The sequence below is a fragment of the Culex quinquefasciatus genome, chromosome 2, assembly GCF_015732765.1.
Source record: "Culex quinquefasciatus strain JHB chromosome 2, VPISU_Cqui_1.0_pri_paternal, whole genome shotgun sequence".
Taxonomy (NCBI): domain Eukaryota; kingdom Metazoa; phylum Arthropoda; class Insecta; order Diptera; family Culicidae; genus Culex; species Culex quinquefasciatus.
Window position 1 is genome coordinate 87,898,147 of NC_051862.1, and position 27,596 is coordinate 87,925,742.

Consider the following 27,596-nt stretch of genomic DNA (forward strand, 5'->3'; position numbering starts at 1 on the left):
CTCGTACACATTTTAGATAACATTTGCTGAAAATATCTCGGAAGTCTTCTTTGTTTAACTTATTAGGCTGGTACAAATATTTTTAAAAGTTTTTGTCACCCCCTTCAAAATTGGCCCGAAAAATCAGGGGGCAAAAAAAATATTTTTACAATAAACTTCAAAATTTCAATGAAAATTCAAGTGCAACCAACTGAAATCAAATTAAAATAAATTCTCCTGCGTTTAAAATCATTTTTAGCATGTTTGGGTTTCTTAAAAAATCTTAAGATTTTTTGAAAATTTTCGATGCAAAATCATTTTTTTCGATACAATTTTTGTTTTTGTCAGATCATAGATTTTTTGAAAACTAATGATTGCAAAACAACTGAACTAGTGTAAAATGCATTTTAAAACACTTTTATTTATTTAAATGTGAAGACTATGGCTTGTTATTTAAATTATTATATTTTTTTATTTTTTTGCCCCCCCCCCTTGACCTCGGCCAGGGCCGAGGGACAAAAACTTTTTTAAATATTTGCATCGGCCTTATGTCTTTATTTGAAAATGAGCATTTTTTAATCGTCCTATAACTTTTCATATAATTGACCAAAATTCGATTTTCAAGAATAAAAATGTCTAGAACAGGGGTGACCAAAGTATGGCCCGCGAGGTGTTTTTTTTTTGGCCCGCGGACCCGTTTTGAATTATCATGTAAAATGGCCCGTTGATCAGTTGTAAAGTGATTTTATACTTTTTCAAAATAATGGCTTTATTTAAACCTTTTTGTGCTAATCTTCTAGTAAATATCATCAACTTTCATCAAACATTTTTGGAAATTCTGGCTTTCAGGATTAAGGCAGACAAAATGTTGAAATCGTAGGATTAAGACTGTTCCAAGTGTAGGGATTATGGGTTGCAGGATTGAATATGTAATAAATTATTAAATGAGTATTTATTATAAGATTGATATAATTCATAAATAAGAATTTAGAGCGCAACAAAAAGTGCGCACCTTCATGAATATTGCCTTGTTAGCTGATAGCGGATTGAGTGCGAGAGCGCGCTAGCGAGCTGCGAGAGAGAACAACTAGCGAGAAAACAACGAGATGCGCGCGGCCGGCGAAAGGGAGAATGAAGATTGTCAAATCAGTTTTGTGGTTAATTTGTGTGGAATAAGACGTGTTGTTTGTTAATTGCAAAATATCTGTGTTTTTATTATAAAAGAAAGTCCCCGATCACGACACCAAGTACTTTACAAAGCTTTTTTCGACATTCCTCCTCTCTCCCCATTATAAAAAATTGGCTAGAAAAATCATGGGCATAAATATTGTTTCAAAACACATCAAAATATCAATGAAAATTTAAGTACAATCATCTGAAATCAATGCAAAATGCACTTCTCTGCGTTTAAAATCATTTTGAGCATGTTCTGGTTTATTCGAATATAATTTGAATTTTTTGTGCATTTTAGATGATTTATTGTTTTTTCGCTAAAATGTTGAACCTTACATTTTTGAAAATAATGATTGCAATTTAACTTTACGGGCGCTTAAAACAATTTCTATTTTTTTTTTTTGCTGAAATGTTGTCACACTTAATTTAAAGATAAAATTGCACTGTTATGCAGATTAAATGTCGCCATTTTCGAAATATAAAAAAAAAACTTTAATTTTTTTAAGGAAAACACAAGTACCTTCAGTGAAAAACATTTTTTTAATACTTAAAACAATAAAATCAACAATACCTTTGAAAAACTGCTATATTGTGTTTTCTATATATTATTTTATTATTTTATATTGTTTTTGATTATTGGAAATTGGGACCATCCGTAAAGGTAAGAACAAGGTTGTCCGTCAGACCTGGACGCAAACGAAAAATTCTGCGCCTGTCATCATAGCCTGCCAGTCATCGACCATTGAACAAAGCAACCCCTGCAAATTGTTCGACTGACAGCTAATGGAAAAATCGAACTGGCACAGCGTTCTGCGTTCACCACTGCGTCGAAAGGACAATCTTGTTCTTAGCTTAAACCACATGGACACTTTTTTGGGAAACGGTTCTCCCCCCCCCCCTCCTCGTGGACTTTTTTGTATGGATCGTGGACAATCACCATAGAACCAACCCCCCCCCCCCCCTAATGTGTCCTCCTGCTTTATGGATGGTCCCAAATGTATTTTCTAGTCTTTTAAATTAAAATGACTTTTTTTTTAATATCTTATTCTGTAATATTGGCCCGCAAGCTCATTTCAACTTCAAATTTGGCCCATCCTCCAATAAGTTCGAGCACCTCTGGTCTAGAAGGGCTCAAAAATGTACAAAAAGATGGTGGTAATAGTGCTATTTGTGAGTTTAAACCTAAAAGTTGTGTGCAAATGATATGAACTGGCAGCCCTTGGCAGTCACACAATTGCGCTGGAAGAAAAAAGAACTCGGCCGAAAATAGAAATTACGTGGGCTCCTGTTTATTCTCGTCGGACGAGAATAGACTTTGGAAATATTTTTGGCAAGTGCTTGTAAAAGGAATATGAATCACTTTTGTAAAATTCTAATTAAACAGAAATGATCACAAAAAGCTGCTCTACTGATTGGTGTTAATTTAGGTTTAGTAAATTTTAAGGAACACCCCGGATTATCGAGCATCATTCAGACACCACCGCTTAGAGCGATGGGAATGGGTATATTTACACTGTTGAAGATTACAACAACAGTTTTCAAACTTTTTGTCACACTGTGGATAGGACTTTCGGAATGGTATCCCAGTACCTTCGAGTAAGACGTCATTCAACGTCATCAATCATCTGGCTTTCAGCAATAAAAACAGCATGATTTGTAAAAAGTACAATTTTATTGTTCACTTAAGAATAGAGTACGGTCCGTATTTTAAAAGCTGTATGAATGTACACAGTTTGTTCATGGAAGTTCGTGGGAATGATAGCTATCATTTAATCACTGATTGTAGAAAAAATACTTTCTTACAATTTGCAAGAAATTAAAAAAGTTATATCAAAATAAACTCGTAATAAATACCGGCATTTTTGTCAACAACTTCGAATAGAACTCATTGTGCTTAACACTTAACACAAACAAACAAAAACAATTCGAACGTTTCACGTCCACATGTACGTCGGCATGATCCCCTCCTTGCTCGCCCCCGGCGGTGTCAACACTTCGTTGCACAAAAACTTGAGCGGCAAATCCACCAGATTGCCCTCGATGCGCTGCAGTGCCTTCTGCGTTCCCTCCGGATCGGACTGCGCCAGGCTCTTCTCCTCGAGAAACTTTTTCAACATCACAAACGAGTGCACGTTGTCCGATGGGATGCAGCGGAAGATTTCGTCAAAGAGTCGGGTGTTTTTGCGAGATGTCCACCGCCAGACGCCGTTCCAGAACGAGTCGATCACCGGGTCGGTCACGTCTACCGGGGCTCGGTTGGGGGCGGGGTCGAGCAGGCCGAGGTGCTCCTTGAAGAGGTACTTGCGCAGCTTGCCGGCGTAGATTCCGCACGGGTAGGACTCCCCGTTCATGCGGCCTTCTTCGAAGGCTTCGTCCTGGAAAAAGATATTGAGTTTGGTATTTTGACGAGCTTCGATGCCATGGGATGAACCTACCGTGATCATGACGCAAACTTCCGAGTCTCGTTTGCCCAGCAGCGAGCGGTCGTTGATGTTGGCCGACCCGCAGATCACCACCTTGTCGTCGGCGATAAGCAGTTTCGAGTGGACATAGATCAGCTCCGTTACGGGGACGCCGTTCAGCGTGGAGTGCGTCCGCAAGCTGTGGAACGAGATGTACTCCATCGGATTCCTGATGCCGGCGGCACTGAGCCGCGAAAGAAGGGAGTTTTTGCCTCTGAAAGAAGAGGGAAAATGTTTGAAATGGTTCTTGATCAGTTCGGATACTAAAGAGGATATTTACCTGTTTATCGAAGCGTAATTCCAGTGCGTAATCGCCCGCAACGAAATTCCGGTGGCTCCTCCAACCTCCCCCTCAAACGCTGGCAGGAGCGGCATCACCACGTAAACCCGGAACGGCTTTTTCTCCCGATGTGCCCGCATTATCCGCTTGAACAGGTACTCCGCAATTTGATTCTTAACCGTGGGATTGCCCATCTCCAAACTGATGAAGAACTGGTTCTCGATGTAGATGTAGTGCTGCGCCTTTGAAATGGTTTGTACGTAAGCTTCGTGAATACTCTGTTCGACGTAGTCCTGCTCGATGAAACCGCAGTTCCAGCTGGAGGCACTGCGCAGAACCTGGCAGGTCACGTGCTGCATCGACACGTCCAGAAAGCCCCGATCTATCCGCACGTCGTTGTAACTCTTCGGCAACAGGTACGGATACTGGACGTTCTCCCGACACTTTTCCAATTTGGTGGCGTTCCAGCGCTCAATAAAGTGCCGCGCTACGTCACGGGCCGCCTGTCCAAGCACCACGGTGGCCACGTCATGCCACGGCATCCGGATGGTGGTCGATCGATCAACGAGATCCACGTACGGCATGTCCAAATTTGAGAAATCCTTCACGATAAAGTTGATGTAATCCTTGCCAATCCAGAACTTGGCCTGTCCATCCAGCTCAAAAACAACTTTGCTCTTGAACGGAGCCGGACTCATCACCCCAGCCGGAAGAGGCTCCTTCACTGGCTCTTCCTCCTTCTTATGCTTCTCATCATCCGACAAATATCCCGGACTACTCGCACTGCTCTTCCCACCAAGATCCCCATCGTGCTCTCCCAACGTGATTTTGTTCTTCAGATCTCGACCCATCTCCTTGAGCTTCTCCATAATATTCCGTCGCTCCATCTCCGGCGTATCCATCTTGATGTTCTCCGGAATCTCCTCACTCTCACTCTTCTGCGGAACCGTCGCCAACTTTTGCGCCGCGGCCATCAACAGCTTATCCCCAGGCTCCAGCACCGGCAGCCCCTTATCGACCGTATCCACCGCCGTCACCACCGCAATGTTCTTCGTCGAGCGCATCAAACTGGCCACCGTGCCGCCCTCGTCCAGCTCCACCACCGTCGAGGGTTTCCGCACGGTCGTGTTGTTCGCCGAACTGCACGTGCTGCTGCTCGTAATACTGCCCAAATCGGTCAACCGGTGCTTGTAGTCGTCCCACCGGCCGTAACACAGGTCGATTCCGCCGACGAACGCGTACGTCTGGTCCACGACGACCAGCTTCTCGTGGTGGGCCCAGAAGAAGACGCCGGCTCGGGCGTGGTCCGGGTGGCGGAGGACCTGAAAATGATATTGATGTGAGCATTGTTCATTAGAAAATTGTATTAGCTTGATTGCATAGTAATTTGTAATTACAAAAATGTAATTAATTATTACCAATTATGCTCTTATTTATTTGATTTGTCAGTAAAGTTTCCCAACAAAATCATTCCCCCTTCCAAATCCGTTTTTTTATGTTATAATGTATCTCCATTATCATCAAAAATATTTGAGCGTTGTTTATAATCAAAACATTTCAGCATGATTTCAAGGTAATTTTCAATTACAAATCGAGATCGTGCCTAAATCGACTCGGTCATCGTGCCAAATTCTCAGTAGATAAGTTTCCTAAAACATATTTTGAAAAACGACAATTAGATAACATACATCTACAAAAATGACAATAAATGACTGCGTAGGCTCAACTCGAGGATAAGCATCAGTATCCAGAAATACAGGCACTTTGATTTTTTTTTTCAAAAATATTTAGGCAGAGCCCAATAATTTTTCTCCATAATTTATATGCTTTTGATTCTTTTGATTCTTTTGATTCTTTTGATTCTTTTGATTCTTTTGATTCTTTTGATTCTTTTGATTCTTTTGATTCTTTTGATTCTTTTGATTCTTTTGATTCAAAGGTATCAATTTGATTATTTTTATTCTTTATAGTTTTTACGTTTTTAGTTTATGAGTTTAGATATTTTTAATTTTTTAATTTTGAATTTTTGATTTTTTAAGTATTGAAGTTTTTATTTTTTGAAGTTTTTATGTTTTTTTTTAATTTTTTTAGATTTTTTAATTTTTAAGGTTTTGTTGTAAATTTTATAATTTTTAAAGTTTTGTGTTTTTTTTTGTTATGTCTTTTTTTGTTTTTTAGAGTTCTAGTCAAGGGTCCTGATTGATCCAAAAAGACTCATTCACTCACGACCACAAATCGAATGCGACATACTCTGACTCTGACCGTTTCCTACCGTTTGTCACTTCCACACCAATCGCTACAGAATACTCTCTCTTTGCTCTCCCTCTCACTCCAATCGGGTAGTACAGCGAATGGCTCAGAGAGACCGATTGCGTTATGTCGCTCAGTCGCTGAGTCGAAATAGTTTGCGATCGGTTTTGTATTGCTCATTTATTAATCTGCTTGAAATCAGTGTTATCAAAAATGTTGTACAACATCAAAGACTAATTTAAAAACAATTTCCACCCTGCCAAATACAAATGTACGGCAAACTGTGATAGTGCAGGCCAAAAGAGCGCCGAGCTGGTATGTTGTTAGATTCTGTTCTCTCTGAACGTATTCGTGTGTGACTCGGGTCGACGGACGGAGTAGGCAATGACATTCACGAAGTAAACCCTAACCAAAAATCACGATTTTCTGAGATCAGTATCCCACTTTTCATACGAATTTTTCAATTTAACCCATATAACCTAAACTCATGAAATCGTATGAAAAGTGGGATATTGAACTCAGAAAATCATGATTTTTGGTAAGGGTGTATTTGTGTCGCTGGGAGAAGCGATTGAGCAAGTCGCTGGCAGCCTGAGTGTCGTGTTCGCTCGCGAATAGATGCGAGCTCCAGTCGGCAAAGATTCGCTCGGCGATGAGTGAGTGATTTCTGTTCTTTGGACCGAAAATCAGGACCCTTGCTTTCGATACGTTTTATTGTTTTGATTATATTTATTCTATTATCTATTATATTTATTGTTTCAATTTTTCTTTGTTTCTTAGTTTTTTTTTGTTTATTTGTTACTTTGTATCTTTGTTTGCTAGATTCTTTGATTCTTCGATTCTGTAATACTTCTGAATCTCCAAAAAATAAGATTTAAGATCAAAAGCTCGTTATTTTTTTCTATGAAATTTGCAAAATCAGCATTGATTTCACTAAAATAATTAGTTTTACTCCTCCTAGTTCGATAACTTAACCTGCAGATGGATCCATGAAACGTTCTGCTGTGTTTTCACATAAATTTCAAGAAATTGAAAAACTTGGTCTTTTTGCCTTTCGACGAAAATATTCGATGAAATTTGTGTACGCTTTCAAAGCAGATTTTGTTATTTATTCAAAATTCAAAGATACTTTTTTCATAAAATCGTCCAAGAAAAATACTTCCAGATTCTTTCCAAAAGTTTTATTCACTGAAGAGCGGTTTCTAACACCTTGATCTGTCATTTGAGACTCCACGACTTCGTTTTTTTGTTGGCACGCTAACGCATATCGTCTATCCAAGTAGTAACAATCGTTACTAACATTCCTGACTCATAAAATTTAGATCTACAAAGTGACATGGCGGGCGCCTTTAGTGGCCAATAATTGTTACTTGTTCGCTCCTATTCAAGTTTTGACGATGGGTTTTTTAAACCTGCAAGATCATCTATATCTTGATAATATTAAAAACCATAATTATCTTCCGTACATTTCTTTGAATCTTCTGAATATTAAAATTGTTCTCGGGTCTATTTTCAATAAATCATTAAAAGTTTGCAATGTTAAATTCTGATAGTTTCACATTTGATCAAATCTGAAAATTTAAAAGCTTACCATAATATTTTTATGCTGCTCCACTAGCTTCTGCTTGCTGTAATAACTGTTGATGCCGAGCGCGAAATCGAGTTCTTTGAACAACAGCACGAAAATCTTGATCCCTTGTTCCTGCAATCAAGATAATTTAATTAGAAGTAACATTTAATCAAAATGTTGACACAACACTGACCTTCACAACCCTGATATTAGTGCAGGCATGAATTTGTGTGTTAGAAAAAACAAAATGGAAATGATCCAAAAGTAGCTAAATCCCAAATCAACTCACCGCCTTCCGCTTTAAAATCTTATCCAACCGCCAATAATTCCCATCAATCGCCGGCCTCTTCATGTGAATCTCCGGACTCAGCATCCAGTCCGTGATGAAAATCTCCTCGGTCGCTCCCTCCAGCGCATCCGCCACCGCACTCATATAACTCGCCCCGTCCACAAACCACCCCGCTTGCATTCCGGGCCTGCTCGGTGCAAACGACTGGTGCGGATTTGGCATCGTAAAGTCCCGCGCCGTATCGTTCGCGACCTTCTTCATGTACGCCATCCACTCTTTGGCGGTTCGCCGCGTTGGATGCTTCACCACGAGGTACCGCGAGTTCGTGACCAGCTGCAGACCGTTGCGCATCCCAGTGCTGTACATGCCGGACGAGATGTCGAAGCCCTGGTCGAACAGGACGACGCAGCGAAGGACGCCGTCTTTTGGTCGGAAGTACCCGAAGCAGGTCTCCTTGACGAAGAACCACCGGTTGCGCCACTTGCTCCACACGACGTCCGAGCAGAAGTAGCTGCAGCGAATGCAGCAACCAGCTGTGAGGCAGCCACAGCAGTTGAAGCCGGCCTGGCCGGCACGGGTTGAACCGGTTCGCTTTTTGACGAGACACTCCTTTCCTTTTTGTCCTAGGGCGGCGATGAACGAGATGTGCGACACTTCCAGGAAGTTGATCTGCAAAGGGCGGGTTAGAGAGCTTCAATAGCTTTTCCAGACTCAGAAGACTTACCGTGTCCTGCTGATTGCGGTACAGCGAAATGTTGAGCAGGTTGTACAGGTACTCCTCGAGTTGCTTCTTCCTCTCCGGAATCGCGTCAAAGGACACCAGCGAGTCCGGCTTGAGCGGAAACCTCGGCAGTGAACTCTTCTTACGCTTTTTGTGCGGCTTCTCCAGCTTCATCTGCATTGTCGGCGAAGCCGTGCACTGGTGCACGTTGTGCATGTTCCGAAAGCTGGTCCGTCGCTCCTTGTGGCTTTTGGTGGGAAACGGAATGTTCAGCGAAGCCCGGAACGTCGTCAACTGTTGGTGCAGGTTGCGGAAGTGATTGTACCGCTTCTTGATGGTCCAACTAAATGGACCGTGGGTGAACTTGATTGTGTATCTGAAAAAAAGTAAGACCTTAAGCAACTTCTTCAACATCACAAAACCTCCAAACTCACAAATTCGGGTTCAAGATGTGCGCCGTCAGACTGCGCTCGTAGTCCACAATCTCCACGTTAATCTCCAACCCCGGAATGAAGATGTTCCTGTGCATCGAGTTGAACTTAATCGGCGCGTTATGCACGTACGCGTACGGAATCTCCGACTCGGGCACGATGCTCTCCTGGTCTCCGTCATCTTGGCGCTGAACCAGCACCGGTCCCTCGCCGCCCATCGAAACGATGGTGATCGAGTCGGAAAACCCGAGGATGTCATCGTACTCGTCCGCTAGCGAGTAACACGCCAAGCTGGTGTCCACCGTCTGGTCGATGTCGTCCATGCGGACCGTGCTGGCGGTGCCGTTGTCCTCGCAGTCGTTCAGCGCCGGGTTCGACGCACCGACCTCCTTGAGGGACATTTCATCTATAAGGTTAAGATTGGAAAAGACATTTAACATTACAAGCCAGCAAAAGATTGACCACATTTGAAGGAATTGATACTTGTTATACTGCTATATCTAATGTGAAGAGATCAATCACCACCAAGTAAAATGAGTTTGGGAGAACCAAACGCCTAACAGTGCAAGACGAGCATGAAGTGTGCTAATAGATATAGGAACCATGATTGTAACATTCGCATGTTAGAGTGCTCCGTAATGTGATAAAGCTGTTGCAAATATTTTTCAAATCAAAGCGATGACTTTTTGGGTACCAAATGTTGCGTCTTTCCATTACTAAAATTTCAGTATACGTAAAAGTATAGCTTAAATTTATAAGTTAGTAAAAAAAGTTTTCCTAAATCTTCTAGTTTTCGCGCGCGACGAGTAAAAAAAAATATGTTCAAATCATAGTTATTGAACTCCTCCCGTTTTTGAGTATATTTCGAAAAATTACCCGAGGAATCCGACAAAAATATTTTCAGACATAGGATCTTTGGTACCGACACCGTTAAAACGGCTTATTAAAGTTTTAAATGACCTTTTCAACTGTAAGGATATATTTTTCGGTCCTCAAAATTGCTTTTCCTTGAAAGGCTAACTAATCGCCTTACATTTGCGTCCAAAATAGCTTCATTCCATTTAATTGGCGCTGAGTTACTTTTTTTTATAATGTGGCGGCCAAACAAAGAAGAGTCTAATAATTTTAACCAGGGAACCCCCAGTCCAATATTGAGCCCGATCCGAGTATTTTTCATCGGCTGTGCTGTTTTCGTATCAAATTGCTGAAAAAATCAAGTATAACAGCAATTCCATTTGAAAAGAGCCTAAACCGAAAAAAAAAGTTCTCCGATCGAGCTCAAAATTTTTCTGGGGGTTCCTTGGCCAAAATAATTAGACCCGTATTTTTTTGTTTGGCCATTAGGGTGACCTACGCCGTGTTAGGGTGGTCTGAAAAATGGCAATTTTCGTCATTTTTCGCAAAAACCACTTTTTTCGAAAAATCATATCTCCGTGCCATTTCATCCGATTTTAGCTGTCTTAGACGCAAAAGAAAGGTGATGAGTTTGGCTATTTGGGAAAAATAGTAAGAAGTTTCAAAAATCTAGCTTACCATTTGAAAAAGTCGCATGAAAACTTAAAATGGTGTTTTGACCGTGTCTGGACCAAAGAGCCTGTGTCTCAAAATATTTTTATCGGATTCCTCGGAAAATTTCACATAACATACCAAAAAATTGGCGATGTCGAACCGTACGTTTCGGAGATATGATATTTTGAAAATAAAAACTGAGTTTTTCGACGCGCCACGCGCAAAACCGGGAAAATGCGATTACTTTAAAATTATAGCGATAACCTATACACGCAGAAAAAAGTTTTGTAGAATCAGCCTGTACGAGGTTTGAATCAACAAAATTTTTGTTGAATATAATCAACGCCGATTTTGCGTTGAAACAAACCTTGACTTTATCGATTCCACAAAAGCCTTTTGTTGTTTTGAAAAAGCTGCTTTGACGTTTAGCGTTGATTCAACAAAAATTTTGATTTTCAAATCATCAAAACGTTTTGTTGATTCAAATATGCCTTATTTTTCTGCGTGTAGTTAGATGTTTGGGTATCAAATTTTTTGTAATTGAAAGACGCAACTTTTGGTACCATAACATCTATAGGTTATCGCTGAAATTTTAAAGTTATCGCAGTTTTAGTGAAAAAAGCTGATTTTTGGCGATTTCGTCACTTTTTCGTTTATGCGCGTGGCGCGTCGAAAAACTCAGTTTTTATTTTCAACATATCATATCTCCGAAACGTACGGTTCGACATCGCCAATTTTTTGATATGTCATGTGAAATTTTCCGAGGAATCCGATAAAAATATTTTCAGACATAGGCTCTTTGGTCCAGACACGGTCAAAACGCAATTTTAAGTTTTCATTCGACTTTTTCAAATGGTAAGCTAGATTTTTGAAACTTCTTACTATTTTTCCCAAATAGCCAAACTCATCACCTTTCTTTTGCGTCTAAGACAGCTAAAATCGGATGAAATGGCGCGGAGATATGATTTTTCGAAAAAAGAGGTTTTTGCGAAAAATGACGAAAATTGCCATTTTCAGACCACCCTAACACGGCGTAGGTCACCCTAATGGCCAAACAAAAAAATACGGGTCTAATTATTTTGGCCAAGGAACACCCAGAAAAATTTTGAGCCCGATCGGAGAACTTTTTTTTCGATGTAGGCTCTTTTCAAATGGAATTGCTGATAAATAATAGAAAAAAAGAACTCACAATACAAAATTAAATTAGACTTTTTCTCATAATAACTGTTATAGAACTGCTCATTTAAAAAAATTTAAAACAGAAGTTAATATTAATAATCATGAGAAAAGGTGTGATTTCAGAATGCATGACAAAAGTTTGAAAGACATAAGGTCGAATTTAAAAAAAGGTCGAATACCAAAAGGTCGAAAGGCTGGATGGAAAAAGTTCAAAATGGAGAAAACGTAAAAAAAACTACTTGATCGATTTTCAGAACAACAAACAGAAAAAATAGAAAAAAAAACTCACAAAAATATTTTGAAACTGAAATTGTTTAAATGTTCAAAAAAATATAACTAACAACATTACACATTCACATTTTAGAAGGCGGCCTTTTATTGAAAGAACTGCTCATATTTAAAACAAAATATTTATAAACTCACAAAAATAATATGGCAATCTTGAGGGCAATCAAGAATAGGTTGTTTTAAATTATAAAATAAGTACATGGTCCAATAGATTTTTTTAAAGAATTAAAAAAAATGCACAATTGTTACGACAATCAAGAACAGCTTGTTTTAAAAAATTCTAAAAAAATTTCTAAACAACTGCTTGAACACACAAAAATGATACTTGATTGTCGTAAAAGGTTGTTTTTAAAAATAGGAAAAAAATATTATAGGTCATGTTCGAAATATTGCAAAAACATCAAGAATAGTTTATCTGTAAGAATGAAAATTCTCCCAAATATTTTTAGAAGTCAGACTTTTCCTTTTTAACATTCCAACGCCCAAGGCTCCAAAAAAGTTGGAACGGTAACTTCAACTCGCTGGTTCTCGGGTCTAACTCATCCAATCAAGACAATTCCTTTTTCCAGTGATTTGTTAGGATGTCTAGATGATCCTAGAATTTCTGTGACCAAAAACATCGTTCCAACTTTTTTTTCGCGTGTAAAAAAAAATCGCCAGAAATTCCGCGGAGGCTGTCGTTTTAAAAAAGTTGGAACGATGTTTTTGGCCACAGAAATTACAGATTTGTTCAAATCAAGTTCTGCAAAATTTTAGGATCATCTAGACATTCGTACTAATCCCTGGAAACAAGAATCGTCCCGATGGGATGAGTTATGCCCGAGAACCAGCGAGTTGAAGTTACCGTTCCAACTTTTTTGGGAGGCTTGGGCGTCCGTGTAAGTTTGACATGCGTTTGGCGTTCCAGTGTTAAAGAACTGTTCATGTTTTTAAAAAAATGGGATAACTAACAATAATACTGAATATGAACGAAAAGGTGGGATTCGATCCCCTATCCTTTGGGTTGGTAAGCAAAAATGCTAACCACTAGGCTATCGTGGCTTGGTGAGCTATAACTGGAATTAGGAATATTGTTACTACCAACTAAATACGCGCTTGGTCAAGGGTTCGGAAGTTCTAAATAACGTTTGAATCCGATTGATGAAAACGTTCTTCAGGGCGGGGCTTGTCGATCCAAGCTGAGGTACCTCGCACTCGGCTCGCCAGCGTAGAAATGAGTCACCGAAGCTCGGCAGAGCTAACACCTTCCAAATGCATATGCGAGTTATTTGCATGTTTAGAATGTAAGTCTAAAAATACATGGAAACAACTCAATTTGTAAGAAGCGATGGTCCCGTTTGGTTGGTTGCACACACACAAACACTAGAACTTTAATTCTTTTCGACTTCTTCTCTTATGACCTTTTACTAGCTTCCTTTCGAACTTGTGTCTTTCGTCCTCTGGTTTCAATCCACCGAATAGAACAAAAGTTGTTCAAAATAAACAAGTGTTATTTTAAAAGAAATTAACGATGATAAAAATAACTTCCTATCTCTTGTAACGTGATTTGTGAATATTCATTACAACTGTTACATTGAAAAAAAAAATAAGAACATCACGTATCGTTTCAAGACTACAATTAAAATGATTGCAAAAAGTCAGGTTTCGAAAAAACGACAATATCAAACCCGCCTCCACCCGAATCTAGCAAAAAGTGCTCAAGCGGTTATTTGTTCACCTAATGCCACCATAAACAGATGATTCACCATAGGTGTTCGAGTTCGACCAAACGCTTTTTGATTAACACTTCAGTGTCCAAGCTTTGAAAAAAGTTGAAACTTTTCATACAAGCTTAACTGGCTTGGTATGAAGAGTGTTGAATGTACTCAAATACACACTTTATTTGATGCAGCAGTCCTGTGTGCGACACTCTTGATTCTTATCACTTTGACGATGCCAAACATCGTTTGGCCACGAAGATGTTGATTGCAGGCCCAAATTAAGAAGTTATCACGTAGACTTTAATAAGGGTTTTTTTTTTGTTGGTTTATTGTTATGAGTCAGAAATTGCGGTAGAAACTACCAAGTCCGGAAAAGGTATATTCAGTACATTCATTTGGTACAGTGAAGCTCCGTTAGTTTGAAAGCAATTTTTTGTCGTTTGGTAAAAAGAAACAGCTGTCAAACACACCAGCGTGCCCAATATTCTTGCTATAGAACTTAATGACGTTTCGCGTACGCACACTAGCGCACCATTCGATTTTGCTGGCCGGACAAAATTTAACCTCACTTTTTTTCGTGTACGTACACGCAATACATGCGCAAGTAAATAACTCTATTGTCGGCCCAAAAGAAAACCATTACGGTGATTCCTTACAGGATTTGCTGTCACTTTTTAAACTGCTCTCACTCACACTTCCAAACGAAAATCAAAACAAACCACAAACTAAAGTAAAAACTCGCTAGTTTGACTATTCGGTGTCTAAATACCGGGGGATCACTGTTTTAGTGTACTTCATGTGTTAGTACCACTTAAATGATTGTGGTATTCCACTTAGGACGGTGATTTTGTTTTGCGTAATCTTGGTCAAGCACTTGAGTATGACTGCAAAACACATTTTTTTCTCTTCGGGAACTTTCGTTGAGCAATTTAAACCTGGATACAATCGATCACTTTCATAGCATTCCTCATATCCAACAGCAGGAGACATATGTTCTGCGTCACATTTGCGCTTCCAGCAGCTGGCTGAACCTTCATCGGCGGAAGACACCCTTTTTGGTTCATTATCACCATTGTGTGACAAAAACACTAAAATCGTGTCCCCGATTAGATAATGTTATCTCCCTCTATCGACTGCAATTTGGATCGAGCGCCGCGTTAAAGGGAAAGGGTTCCTGTTTTTGGCACATGATTCGGTTAAGAACTGATTGATTCATCTAAAAAGTTTACATTTTCGTCAACATATGTTTACGTTTACGCTGACTGGCACAGTGAAACTCCGTTAGTTCGAAATTAAACTTTGAAATGCAAAATCCCTGTAAGTGTCAGATATCATTGTCGTTTGCACGCAGAAACATAACCTAACTTTTCGGCATCCTCAGCAAATGTCACACCAGTCCAACTTATTGCCTGATCTTTTATAGAAAATATTCGACAGCAAATTTTTTGACGTTTGCTGAAGGTGCCAAAAGTACGATTTTGATGACATATGGCTGTGCGTTTTGAATTGACTTTTTTATCCTGTAAGGTTTTATCGTACAGCTTTTGGGAAGTTCATTTAGTCATAAATGTTGGGAATAGTGTTTGATTCATGTTTCCAAACTTTCAAATAGGTCAAAAATGGGATCTCTCCCTCTAAATCCCCTTCAAACACCTGTTCAGCCTTCTCCAAAGTCAGTAATCCAATTTCCGTAACACTTTCGGCTTAGTAGACCTTAAAAAAGGTGTTCAAACACCCAAACTTGAAGCCAGAACCCACCGATATCTTTGAGCAGCAACGATATGCTCCGGTGAACCGACTGTCGCTTGTAATTAGGATCCATTTCTTGGCCGTGCGCGCATCAAAAATTGGCGTTAATTCCAAAAGTAAACGACTAGAGACATACAATGTACTATAAAATTATCACAACCGAACAGTAAATACTAAGCGCGGTGACGACGACGCCGACGACACGTCCGCTTTGCGCGGTAGTCGAAATAATACTGCAAAAGACCTCCGAAAAGCACACGTTTGTACTAGTACACGACGTGTTCTAATGGAGCTGATATCAGTGCGGCTAGTAGCTGGTGTTGGTAAGCTGGGAACTGCTTATCAGCTGAGTGGCACTGCGAAAAGTTCGATGTGTTCGAGGACTACTTGAAATTTGTGTACGATTTAACAAACAAACAAAATATTTACACAAAAAAAAACATTTTTGACGTTGTCAAATCACCGAAGTTTTACTGTACTTAAATGTTATAAATTACAGAGCGGATTCGTTAATTCGAATACTCCCCAATTCGAACGTATTGAAATTAAAAAGCACTCAACCTTCAAAACCTGTTGTCAAACTGATGTTGACATTTCAACCCCATTGTTCAACAATTAACGAATTTGAATTCGCTCGAATGCAGTTCCATTCAAATTAGCTTATCCGCTCTGTAACAAAAAATCACTCAATTTTACTAACTGTGCCTTGTTTAGTCTGAACCTGTAACGGGACAATCCTTGTTGTTGACTCATTCCTAGACGTTGCCGGTTGTCACGAGCAAAGGAAAAAACGTTAAGGTTTTTAAAACTTCTTATACACTTTCGCTGTAAAGTGACCAACACTCTGGAAGCGTGTATGTAAGTTGTCACGTGTGTACCCGAGAGAACGCCCGCACGCAATTCATTCAACTTTGTTTTGAAGTGCGGTGACGTTACGATAACTCGTCGGCGTTACGGCTTGTTATCGGTCGCATCGAACCCTGAGCGCGTCAATAGTGTGGCACGGGCTAAGATTTCGCCATATGTGATAATAAAGTATTTTGGTTATATAGTTTTGGGTAATACATTGAGAGATGCTCATTCACATTACATTTTGTTGCCTTACTCATAATTGTACGACGTTTTTTGCATGCAGCGTAATGCAATATGCACCGAATTCTAATGACTGTTGTGTCTCCAGACTAGCAACAAGGTCAATATTAGTGCGCTGGCAGTGGAGACGCGCAGTCTTGTTTCCTGTCTTTTCAATTCCTTTTGTGTCGCTGTATGTGTGCATGGGGCAAGTGATTCTTCCGAATAGGCGGAGGGAATTCATTGAATGATCATTCATATTATTAGATTTGATTGATAATTACAACAACACTATATTTTACACTAAACACAACCTACAAAAAACACATCAAACTTTAAACTGGAGCTTTTGTACGGTATGTCCACGCATTCTCCCTACTCTGTCAATTCTGTGTAATGTGTTCCGTTCTCAGAATCCTCTCTGCGGTAAACACAACGTAGTAGCGCTGGCCACTTTAATTTTTGTATGAAATTTTTGAGTGTTCTCGGATGATGACACTAGTTTTAGTGGGGGTGAGATTGGATCAAAGTGATTTTTGTTGGAATTGCTCGAAAGTACTCAAATATTTGAAAATCTCTACTTCAAACATTGTAGCATGTCAATACGATTCCCTCGAATTTTAATTGATTTTCGATGTTATTTAAATTGTTTTTGTTATTAAAAACATACGAGAGGAGTATCGTTTTTTGACCCATATTCACCCCCACTGACGGTACATGCTCCGGATTAGAGGTGGGCAAAACCGCTCTTTTTTAGGAGCCGCTCATTTTCGCTCGCTCTTTAAAATGAGCCGCTCTTTTGAACGGTTCTTTTGCTGTTTTTTCACAATTTTGTCTATTTTAGAGAATTGTGGGATTTTGTATGCTATTTATTAAGCTTTAATACATTATTTAAAAAAAATACGAGAAGATTCGCATAAGAACCATAGGTCTAAACGTTCGAATAATTGGATGGGGAAAGCACCCAAACTTAAATCTAGAATTTTGAAGAAAATGTCTATGAATTTTACGAAATTGCGTTCATTTATGCTAAAATCAACAAATTCACATATTTTATTTTGAGAGAAAATTCTGCAAACTTTTTCCTACATTCTGATTTAATCAAAAAAGTCTATAAATGCTAAAGTGTTATCGGGCAAGCGGAGATAGGATATGGCTATTAAGTACCGTCAACTGGGGCGAATCGGGACACATGGGGTGAATTGGGACAGCAGTTTTAACCATGTAGGAGCACAATATTTTGGTTTCGGTTAGAAAAGACTCAGACTAACAAAATGTGTACACTGTACATCCATTTCCAAATTTAAAACCATTAAGAGCGAATTTTTCACCGATGTGAAACAGGTCGTATCGAGGTGCTCCGATTTGGATGAAACTTTCAGGGTTTGTTTTTCTATACATGAGATGAACTCATGCCAAATATGAGCCCTCTACGACAAAAGGAAGTGGGGTAAAACGGGCATTGAAGTTTGAGGTCCAAAAAACATGAAAAATCTTAACATTGCTCGTATTTCCGTAAAACTTTATCAATTCCAACTCTCTTAGATGCATTCGAATGGTCTTTTGAAGCCCTTCAAAATGTGCTATAAACATCCAGGATTGGTTTTACTTTTTCTCATAGCTTTTGCAAATTACTGTTAAAAATGGGTTTTTTTTATACCTTAATATCTTTTTCCAACAGCCTCCAACACCCATACTCCCATAGGTCAAAAGTTAGGGAATTTCATGGACTATAAGCCTACGGTACTAACTTTTTGGCCAATCGCAGTTTTTCTCATAGTTTGACGATTTTTTTAGAACAAACATTTTACAACGTTAGTTTTTGCCCTGTAGACCGAGAAGACGGCATTTTTTGGTCTCAAATTTGTCATATTCGGAATCCTCGGACAATTTCACGTAAATTAGAAGTATTGGAGTTGTGAATTTGATTGGAAAAATTGCCATTTAGAATGAATTAAAATATTTTTTAACAATTTGTTGGATTGGGGGTAAAACAGGTTTTCGCCTACTTGATACAGCATTTGACGTATTGATCATAGGGTTAATAAGATCTTTTTCTTTTTTCAAAAATGTTTTATTTAATTATTTTTTAAAGAAATATTACAACTCCAATACTTCTAACTAACGTGAAATTGTCCGAGGATTCCGAATATGACAAAATTGAGACCAAAAAATGCCGTCTTCTCGGTCTACAGGGCAAAAACTAACGTTGTAAAATGTTTGTTCTAGAAAAACCGTAAAACTATGAGAAAAACTGCGATTGGCCAAAAATTTAGTACCGTAGGCTTATAGTCCATGAAATTCCCTAAATTTTGACCTATGGGAGTATGGGTGTTGGAGGCTGTTGCGAAAAGTTATTAAGGTTTTAAAAAAATCCATTTTTAACAGTAATTTGCAAAAGCTATGAGAAAAAGTAAAACCAATCCTGGATGTCTATAGCACATTTTGAAGGGCTTCAAAAGACCATTCGAATGCATTTAAGAGAGTTGGAATTGATGAAGTTTTACGGAAATGCGAGCAATTTTAAGATTTTTCATGTTTTTTGGACCTCAAACTTCAATGCCCGTTTTACCCCACTTCCCTTTGTCGTAGAGGGCTCATATTTGGCATGAGTTCATCTCATGTACAGACAAACAAACCCTGAAAGTTTCATCCAAATCGGAGCACCTCGATACGACCTCTAGAACAAACCGAGCAGAATCTACAAATACTGCCTCTTAAATGCTCTGAACACTGCTGTCCCTATTCAGACTGTAGTTCCGATTCGGCCCAGATGACGGTAGGTTTTTGGCAAAATTTTCCAAGTTAGACACTTTAGAATGCTCATACTTGTACTCGAGTTATGAGTATAAGTATGAGCATTTTAAAATGCTCAGCTGTGCAATGAAAAGTTTTTTTTATTTTGTTTAGAAAATCATTCACTTTTGAAGTAATTTATGAACATGAAAAAGTACGCCGTGTATACAATTTTGACAAATTCAAATTGCATTTTCAGTTCTCAAAAACAAGTTTTTTGCTACAATTTGTTGGAAATACAATTAATGATATTTATTAACATAAAAATATACAAAGGCTTGCACATTATTCCAGTTTGGAATGGTTCTATCAAAATACCAGAATTTCAAAAAGAACCGTGGCTCTTTTTTCGTGAGCCATGGTTCGTTCGCTCTTTTTAGTGAACCGACTCGCTCTTTTTTTGCTCACCTCTACTCCGGATCTAGTCTAACCAAAACCACCAAAAAAATCAAAATACTGATCAATATCGTACCCAAAACTACTATCCCAATTCGGCCCATTTGTCCCGCTTCGCCCCAGATGTCGGTACTGCAATTACTTATATTGACAAGAAATGTCCTTGGGCCGTAATTTAACCCTAAGACTTTCCAGCCTGCTTTCATCGATCTGGCTGCGTCTGTGTTAAATTAGACTATATTAAATTTTCCTGAAATAACGATATTTCCCTACAGAGTTGCCAGATCTTCAAACATCACAATGGGGCATTTTCATTCGAGCAGTTTTTGCTTTTTTCTACAATGTATTTCTTATGGAGCGAACTGTCAAAAACTGCTCGACTGCGGGTGCTCCATTATTCAAAGTATCAAAGAGAATCTCAATGGAGCACCCGCAGTCGAGCAGTTTTTGACAGTTCACTCCATAAGAAATACATTGTAGAAAAAAGCAAAAACTGCTCGAATGGAAGTGCTCCATTATCTCAAGTTCACCAAACAAATTTATTACCTATAAACTTATCTTCTTAAGATTCGTATAATTGCATAATCGAATCTAGATTGAACTATCTGAAAAATGTCTTCCAAATACTTTGTCAAAGATTATACGTAAGACAATTCGGCAGCAATTTTTTCATCCATTTTGCACTTGCTCTTTTGCACGTGCATTTTGTTTTTATAAAAAAGTGATAGGAAATTACATTCTTGCTTCTATCAAAGCACATAAAGTTTTAGGGAATTCAATTTCCTACAAGAACCTCACACTTGGACAACTTTGGGCGAGAACTGCGCAATCTGCTGCAAAAATCCTGAAACGATGTTTTTCCCCATACATTTTGTGCAAATTTTCCCATACAAACTTCAACGATCAATAGCAACCCCTTAAACCTTAACCAATTTGGCTCAAAGTTGGCACAGTTACCCACTTCTGCCTAAAGAATCAATCCAGGGGATATCTCTTGAGATTTTACAAAATTTAAATTTTTTTACACCCTAGTAGGCATTCTAAATCAAAAGTGATGAAAATGCATAAGTGACATTTATGCGAACAGGGACAATACAGAATCTAAAAAAAACATCAATTTGCTAAAATGTGCTCTTTTGACAAAGTAACCGCAATATATATTTTGGCCTCTAGGTAGATTAAAACGGAGTAAATCCTACAAAAGCGTATAATCGCTAAACTGGACAGATTTGTTCCAGTTTGTTCAACGCTCTGGCCACAAGCAACAAATCGCAAAACTTTACTTATCTGTGTTAACATTTTTATTAGGGGAACGAATGCAATTTCAGCCGCATTCCTCTATCGTGACAAACAGATTGAAATGGCCCATTTTTGAAAATGATTTAAAAACAAAACATAACTATTTTTTTAAATGACAGTTTACACTTAAACTTGACAAGAAATGCATTCACACTCTAGTGAATTTACAGGAGCAGCAAAAAAAATCAACATGCAACGGTATTTATTGACTTTGTTGTTATTATTTAATCGTCTGCTTTAATCAGAGATACCGTACATTAACAATCGAGCCAAGTCAGCAACTCGTAGCGTTGCACTTTATGGTGTTGCAGTTTATGCAGTGACGCTGACGCCTCGCCGGAGCTGCTGCTGTTCTTCGAGTCATACCTGCTACTGATATAAGCCCGGTGTCTGTTTTTTTTTCTTTTTTGATTTGCTGCATTATTTATTCAACACACTCCGCGTAGTGAACAGCAAAAAAAAATAAGTCAGACATACATCACAAAAGAGACATGATAGCAGCAGTTCAAGTGTTTTGTCGTATTATCACGTTGCACTACTTTGTGACATTTGTGATTGAAGTTTGACTTTATTTTTAGACTTGCTTTCTTATTTCGCCCTAATCAAATATATTTTTCAAACAATTTGGTTTCTTTTCTTTAAATGTGTTTTAAACTGTATGACATCTCTTCGTGAAAACGTAAATTAGTCTAGAAATCCCATTTTAAACACCCACTCAATTAAAACCGAGACACTTTGTACTGTAATCTCAACGATTAAAATCCCTCACACGTGTTAGAGCAGAACAACCGGACCGGTAATAAGCGTGACAGCTGATGTAAGAGGGCTCTCCGCGTCTTGTAAACTTGTAGAACGGTTTTACGAATACAAACTAGTCAATCACACAGCTATAGTAGAAGCAACCGCAGCAACGGCTACCATAAAATATTTTTGCTTTTCTCCCCGTTGAAGGTCGTGTACTTGAGCGAGGAATTCCGTCGGACTTGAGAGCGTTGAAAAGAAGAATGTTTAGCATATTGGGAAAGTATGATGATTTTTATTCGATTTTGTTCTACCCTACCCATCGTTTGGTTTGATAGTAAGTGTGAGTCCCGTTTAAAAAGTGACAGTTCATTACTTTTTAGTTTGACTTTGACCAACCAACTAAAAAAGTGTCAAACGAAAAAGTTGAGTGTACTTGTCATTTTAAGCAACTTTGTACCAGGAAAAAAAATCTTCTCTTATTTTATGGTTTTACTTCTTTTAATTTTATAGTTATTCTAAGCATTTATAATGTTTAATTTATCTGATAGTTTGAAGCCTATTCAACAACCTCAATCAATACCTTTCACCGTTTCCCAGTCACTTCGAATCTTTTGGCTGCTTTTTTACATTTTGATTTAAAAAAAAGTCGCAGCAAAGTGCATCACAACATTGTGGGAAATATCGGAGATATAAGTCAAAATTAGTCCTTGCAAATAAAAAGAAAAAATTAATAATTGGTACTAGCAATGGTGGCCGATAGACAATTCGTTTTACTCAAAATTAGGGCCAAACTAACCCCTGGAAATATTATTTTTTTACATTTGCATAATAACATAAAACTATTTTATTACCAAACCCATTCTTTAAGGAATAGTATTTAAATTTTATTTTCACGTTGTTTTAAATCATTATGTCACAACTACAGAGCAAATTGTGATGTTCGTTTTCAGTTATTATTTACTGAAAACTGCAGTACTGAAATTTTCACTTAGTTTTTTGCAGCAAGTTTTCATTTACTGAAAATTTCAGTAGTAAATTTAACTAAATTCAGTAATGAGAAATTGGTGTGGAGATTATAGCATAACTTCACTTCAGATGGGATATGAAAACATAATTAATACGAATAATGCAATGCAAATTATTGCAACTTTAAAGTAAATTATTTGAGTTTAATGTTAAAAAAGAAAATCAGGGAAAGAATTGAAAATAACTGCAAAAAAAGCAAAACACAACTCAGATAAAATATATCAACATGTTCAAATTTTGTGTGAAAAATACAGCAAGAGTACACAGCAAAAAAATCGATGGTAAAATCGCATGCAAAAGCCTGCACATCACCTTCGTCAAAATAAACACTTAATATTACACACTGCATGTACAATTTTTGCAAACACAAAAAAAAAGTTGCAACCGACGGGATTCAAACCCAGCACCAATAGTAAGGACTGGCGCCTTAGCCCACTCGACCATCAGACCGATGAAAAGATGTAAGGATAAACGCATATATGAGCTTGTTATTTCGCTCAAGTAGGTTTCCCATAGGGGGATGGCGTCGCTATTTTTAGACCACGTTTTCCACTTTTTCTCCATCGAAACCGACTACTTTATCGACTTCATTTTGCTGGGCGAGATAGGACGCCGTCTATTTTTAGACGATGACTCAGCACTTTTCCACTCTTGCACTTAAAAAAACCAGATGGCAGCACGATGTAACGCCACGTCCCTATACTGATGAGCTACATATTTCAGGGTGTAAAATCATATAAAATTGCATCCAGGGGTGCCCAACCTTTTGGCCCTGTGGGCCAGATCTGATTTTTCTAAAGCAGAAGCGGGCCGGAACTAATGCTTTTTTTACCGGAAGTAAAAAAAACAGTAAATATTTTTTTCATAAAATTTATTTTAATAGGTTAATTCAAGTAAACAAATACATGATCAAGTGTTGCAAATAAGATTCAAAAAAAATGTTTTGAAGAAAGAAATACAAAGATTACTTTCAAAGATGTGTTTATTTGATTTACTTTTATTTTGTTTTGGACAAAACTGTACCGTAATTGTTTTTGTCGATTGAAATTGAATTCCCTGCCATCATTAACTTTAAAAAAATATCAAAATTTCGTCGTTGCAAGTTTTTATTCAAATTAGAAAAATCAACGAGGCAAGATAAAATTTATTTAAACGAATTTTGGATTCAAATCTTTTCTACGAAAAAACAATTTTTGCGTTGTTGTGCACCTTTATTCAAATATTTTACAAAACATTTCATTTTTTTTAAAGAAATGCAATTTAAAAAAAAGTGTATACAAGTATATATCTGATTCGTTATTCATCAAATTTCTTAGAATTTTTGAAGATTATAAAAAAAAATGCTGTCTGATTTCTTAACTTCTTTAGATTGTTTTTTTTTTTAATTTGTTTAAATATTTGCAGCGATCTTTATTTTCAATATGATTAATTTGCATTTTTTAAGCTTTTTCCCAGCAAAACCTTATCATTGAAAAGTTGCTCTGAAAAAAAAAATTAATCAAAATCCTCAAAAAAGAAACAATTGAATTAGAATTGATAACAGCCAAAACTTCAAGAAATTAGAATTCAGTGTCTTTTGCAATCTTTTTGCATATTTTTCAAGTTCAATAATTATTTCTGATAACATCAGTATTGAAATGATAAGAATCAAATTCAAACATAAAGAATGTTTAGATGTGAAATAAAATCATTTCAAAAAATACAAAGGCATTATCCTAAAAAACGTTGAATTAGCAACATTGTATGTCAAAAGCAAAATAAACAAATAAATGTTTAGTTATAATATATGAAAAAATGATCTCAAGATATTTTTTTTTATTTAGACGTTCAATTTATTTATTGAATATTTTATGAAGGGCCGGTCATAGAACTATTTTGAAAAGCCGTCGCGGGCCGGATGAAATGGCTTCACGGGCCGGACGTTGGGCAGGCCTGCATTAAACAATGCAAGTAAAGTTTCCTTTGGATCGAGAGTAATTTTAAATAACTCCGTAAATAGCAAAATAATAAAATAATTGAAACAATAACCTTTTAAGCAGTTAAGTATGCAAAAGTTAAGATAAACTTTTGCTGTCAACAAGAGCAATTCGAAAAGTTACTGAAATAAATAAGAAGACAAACATGATTGCAAATAATATAAGTTGCTCAGATTTACCTGAAGAACATGAGAAAATTATGAATCTTTGGCAGTAGAGGGTAAAATTTAAAAAAAAAGTTGTAGTAAAAGTGGATAAATTGAATCTATAAAATTTGCTTAAAACTTATTTTAAAATGTTATTCAATTGACCTGTAGATATTTATGCCAATGGCAAAAAATATAAATATTGAAATAACAAACCATGGTTACAACATTTGAATGGAGAAAGTGTTTCAAAATGGATTTTACACTAGTTCAGTTGTTTTGCCATCATTAGTTTAAAAAAAAATAAGATTTGACGAAAACAAAAATTTTAGCGAAAAAAACTTTTTCCGATAATAAACATCGAAAATTTTCATAAATTTAAAAGATTTTTAAATCAACCCAAACAAGCTATCAATGATTCTAAACGCAGGGGAATGCATTTTAACTTGATTTCAGCTGATTGCACTTGAATTTCCATTACAATTTTAAGTTTTTTGAAAAAATATTTCTAGGTCCCCTGATTTTTCGGACCAACTTTTAAGGGGGGGGGGGGGGACAAAATCATTAAATAAAATTTGTACTATCCTAATGATTGCAAACCGACTGTACTGCTGTTTAATGAATTTTCCATGACATTTTGCATCTTGAAATGTTAAATTATGCCCACAGGTAAAAAAAAACCCGCACAGATGCTTGACACTTCTGCGGCCTCATGCACGATTTGTTGGTTTAAAGATTCTCAGAATACATTAGTAATTTATGCAACAAATTACACAAAGACGACTTTTTCAGCACAAGCTATTGCAAAAAATAAATATGACGAGTTCTGATAAAATAACGAATGCATTTTTTTCAATATTTATTACACAGTCCAACAAGATTTTGTCTCTGAGACGAGTATATGTGTTCCTAGTAGAATTTTGCCTGCTGAATCCGAATCCGGGTCCAGAATTTCTCCAAATGGTCCCAATTTTGAGATACACCCGTTTGAAATGTTAGTTTAGGCCAAAATTAGCTACTTTGTTGACTATTTTACAAAAGAACTATTGAATAAACAACTAAACCAATACATGTATCTTAAAGTTCACGTTTCCCCTTTCTGAACAACCCCTGGTTTTTTTTAAATTTGATTGTTTCTACGCATATTTATAGCCGTTTTAAAATTATATTTTCAGTTGGTTCTCATTCAAGTTTTTCCAACTTGCATGCAAGTCAAATTCTAATTTTAAAATGGCTATAAATATGCGTAGAAACAATCAAATTTTAAAAAACCAGGGGTTGTTTAGAAAGGGGAAAACGTGAACTTTAAGATACATGTATTGGTTTAGTTGTTTATTCAATAGTTCTTTTGTAAAATAGTCGACAAAGTAGCTAATTTTGGCCTAAACTAACATTTCAAACGGGTGTATCTCAAAATTGGGACCATATGGAGCAATTCTGGACCCGGATTCGGATTCAGCAGGCAAAATTCTACTAGGAACACATATTCTCGTCTCAGAGACAAGAAACATTTGATTTTTTGTTGAACTGTGTTATTTGCCAAGATAAATGTTAAAATCCAAAGTTCAATCATCGATGCTATCAACCTTATAGGTGATCTGCACCTTTTCTAGTAACATACCAAGCTACGATAGCAATCAATAAATAGTTTTCCTCAGAATACACGTTCGAAGAATGATAATCACTATTCAACTGAGGCAATTGCCACGAATAAATCACACCGGCTTTTGTCCACTCCCCATCATCATTAAGTGATGGCAACAGTACTGGTTCCCTAGCATTCACCTTCAATCGAGGAACTTCAACCGAAAAGTTCAACTTCACTTTCACGCAAACAACCGAGCACAGACCAAAATAAAGAAATGAAAATCTGCCATGAAACCCGTTTTCGCTGAATTAACCATTTCAATCAGCCCCAATTTATTTCGCCAAAAAATAACAACCCGCCGCGAGAAAGTCCGTCTCGACTGGAATCAATGAATCCGTTTTTCAATGAATTGCAGCGTCGGCTATTTTCAGAGGTATCGAACGTTTTGTGACCTTCCCCTTTGACTTAAAAAAAAATGCTTGCAACTTGGAACGGTCACGGTCGAAATACAGCACAGTGGGTGACTCATAGTGGTGATGATCTCTTCACTCATTTGCATTCACAACAAACTTCTTGTTCTTCGGATATTGAAAATAACGGTGACTTCACTTTGGAATTTCCTTTATCATATCATGATCCCCACAAGGAACACACCCCACTATTGCTTTGGGTTCATTGTCACCATTACCGGAGGCACTAGGGCACTAATTCATAACGTTAATCATTCAGTAAAGCAAAACCCTCACTCACACAATCAACCGATCCGCCGTTCCAAAAACGAACCAACTCTGAAAAACACACAACCCACAAACAGTTCTTTAGGATGTGATCATCGCGCGCGAGCATAAAGCAGAAACACGATCGCGATCGACGGCGGCTCAGAATGTACTGAACGAAGGAGTACTTTGCAAGCAAACATCGCAGAGTTATTGCGCGATTCTCTCTCTTTTTCCACTGACTCCATTCAGCAGCAC

General features: G+C 37.6%; 1 protein-coding gene across 2 annotated transcripts; it reads right to left on the bottom strand.

Annotated features, from left to right (window-relative positions):
• Nucleotides 1-2,805: 2,805 nt before the first annotated feature.
• Nucleotides 2,806-27,524, bottom strand: LOC6045991 (phospholipase D2). 2 transcript variants are annotated; one of them, XM_038254293.1, is made up of 8 exons: nucleotides 27,373-27,524; nucleotides 9,159-9,561; nucleotides 8,728-9,100; nucleotides 8,004-8,672; nucleotides 7,736-7,846; nucleotides 3,895-5,216; nucleotides 3,588-3,828; nucleotides 2,806-3,527 (listed from the first exon to the last, which is right to left on the bottom strand). In XM_038254293.1, the coding sequence occupies exons 2-8, from the start codon at nucleotides 9,554-9,556 to the stop codon at nucleotides 3,087-3,089; spliced, it is 3,555 nt and encodes a 1,184-aa protein (XP_038110221.1). In that variant the 5' UTR covers nucleotides 9,557-9,561; nucleotides 27,373-27,524; the 3' UTR covers nucleotides 2,806-3,086. The 2 variants fall into 2 exon arrangements, with proteins under 2 accessions (XP_038110221.1, XP_038110220.1); XM_038254292.1 differs by lacking the exon at nucleotides 27,373-27,524 and adding an exon at nucleotides 15,590-15,815.
• Between the last annotated feature and the right edge of the window lie 72 nt (nucleotides 27,525-27,596).